Source organism: Helobdella robusta (assembly GCF_000326865.2).
Source record: "Helobdella robusta unplaced genomic scaffold HELROscaffold_688, whole genome shotgun sequence".
In the NCBI taxonomy this organism is placed as follows: domain Eukaryota; kingdom Metazoa; phylum Annelida; class Clitellata; order Rhynchobdellida; family Glossiphoniidae; genus Helobdella; species Helobdella robusta.
In genome coordinates, this window is record NW_008705393.1 from 5,897 (window position 1) to 6,806 (window position 910).

At 42.0% G+C, this 910-nt stretch overlaps 1 protein-coding gene across 1 annotated transcript; it reads right to left on the reverse strand.

Annotated features, from left to right (window-relative positions):
• HELRODRAFT_92844 (hypothetical protein) lies at positions 1–818 on the reverse strand (the record flags this gene model as incomplete). The annotated part of the gene is made up of 2 exons (XM_009030464.1): positions 1–75; positions 645–818. Coding segments are annotated over 2 exons (249 nt in total), but the record flags the coding sequence as incomplete, so codon positions are not given.
• Positions 819–910: the final 92 nt, after the last annotated feature.

The window sequence follows — 910 nt, forward strand, 5'->3', positions numbered from 1 at the left end:
TCTCATGCTAAAGATATCATTTGCTTGTACTACGTGTATCCGTGGCTGGTACTTGTGCATGGAGTTCAGGATAATCTAACGGTGGGAAATTAGTTGGATTAGGAATAATTTTAGGGTGAATTAGTGATTGGGGAGATTATTTGGGGTGAATTGGTGATTGGGAAGGTTATTTGGGATGAATTGGTAATTGGGAAGGTTATTTGGGGTGAATTGGTGATTGGGAAGGTTATTTGGGGTGAATTGGTGATTGGGAAGGTTATTTGGGGTGAATTGGTGATTGGGAAGGTTATTTGGGGTGAATTGGTGATTGGGAAGGTTATTTGGGGTGAATTGGTGATTGGGAAGGTTATTTGGGGTGAATTGGTGATTGGGAAGGTTATTTGGGGTGAATTGGTGATCATTAGAGGGTGAATTTGTAAATAGTGATCACTTGTTGGTGTAAATTTATGATCAGTGATTGTGTGGAGTTGAGTTAGTAATTAGTAAGAGAGTGTTTTTTTTCTAGGGCGGTATAAATTAGTGATTAGTGAAATAAAAATAGAGATGTGCGTGTTAGCCAGCGATGAGGGCTGTGTGGTGGCCTCGAAGATGGCGATAGTAACAGCGTGGAAGCGTCACCACCATTCATAAAAACTAACGCATACATGAGCGTTTTGATCCAAATTGTTATTGGTCAGTTTCATCTTGTGGAATGACACCGTCTGCTTCATCCAGTGGTTTCCGGAGGCTGGTGAATCGAGATGGATGTAGAACCGCCCTGGCATGTGGGGCTCGGCCTTACCCGTAACGACCCATTCAGAGTTGTTGTACTTATACCTGGGTAGGTGGGGGTAGGAGTGGATTTTATTTATATTTTAGATTTGTTGTTGTTAGTGGTGGTTTCGTCGTTGTTGTTGGTGTTGTTGTGTAA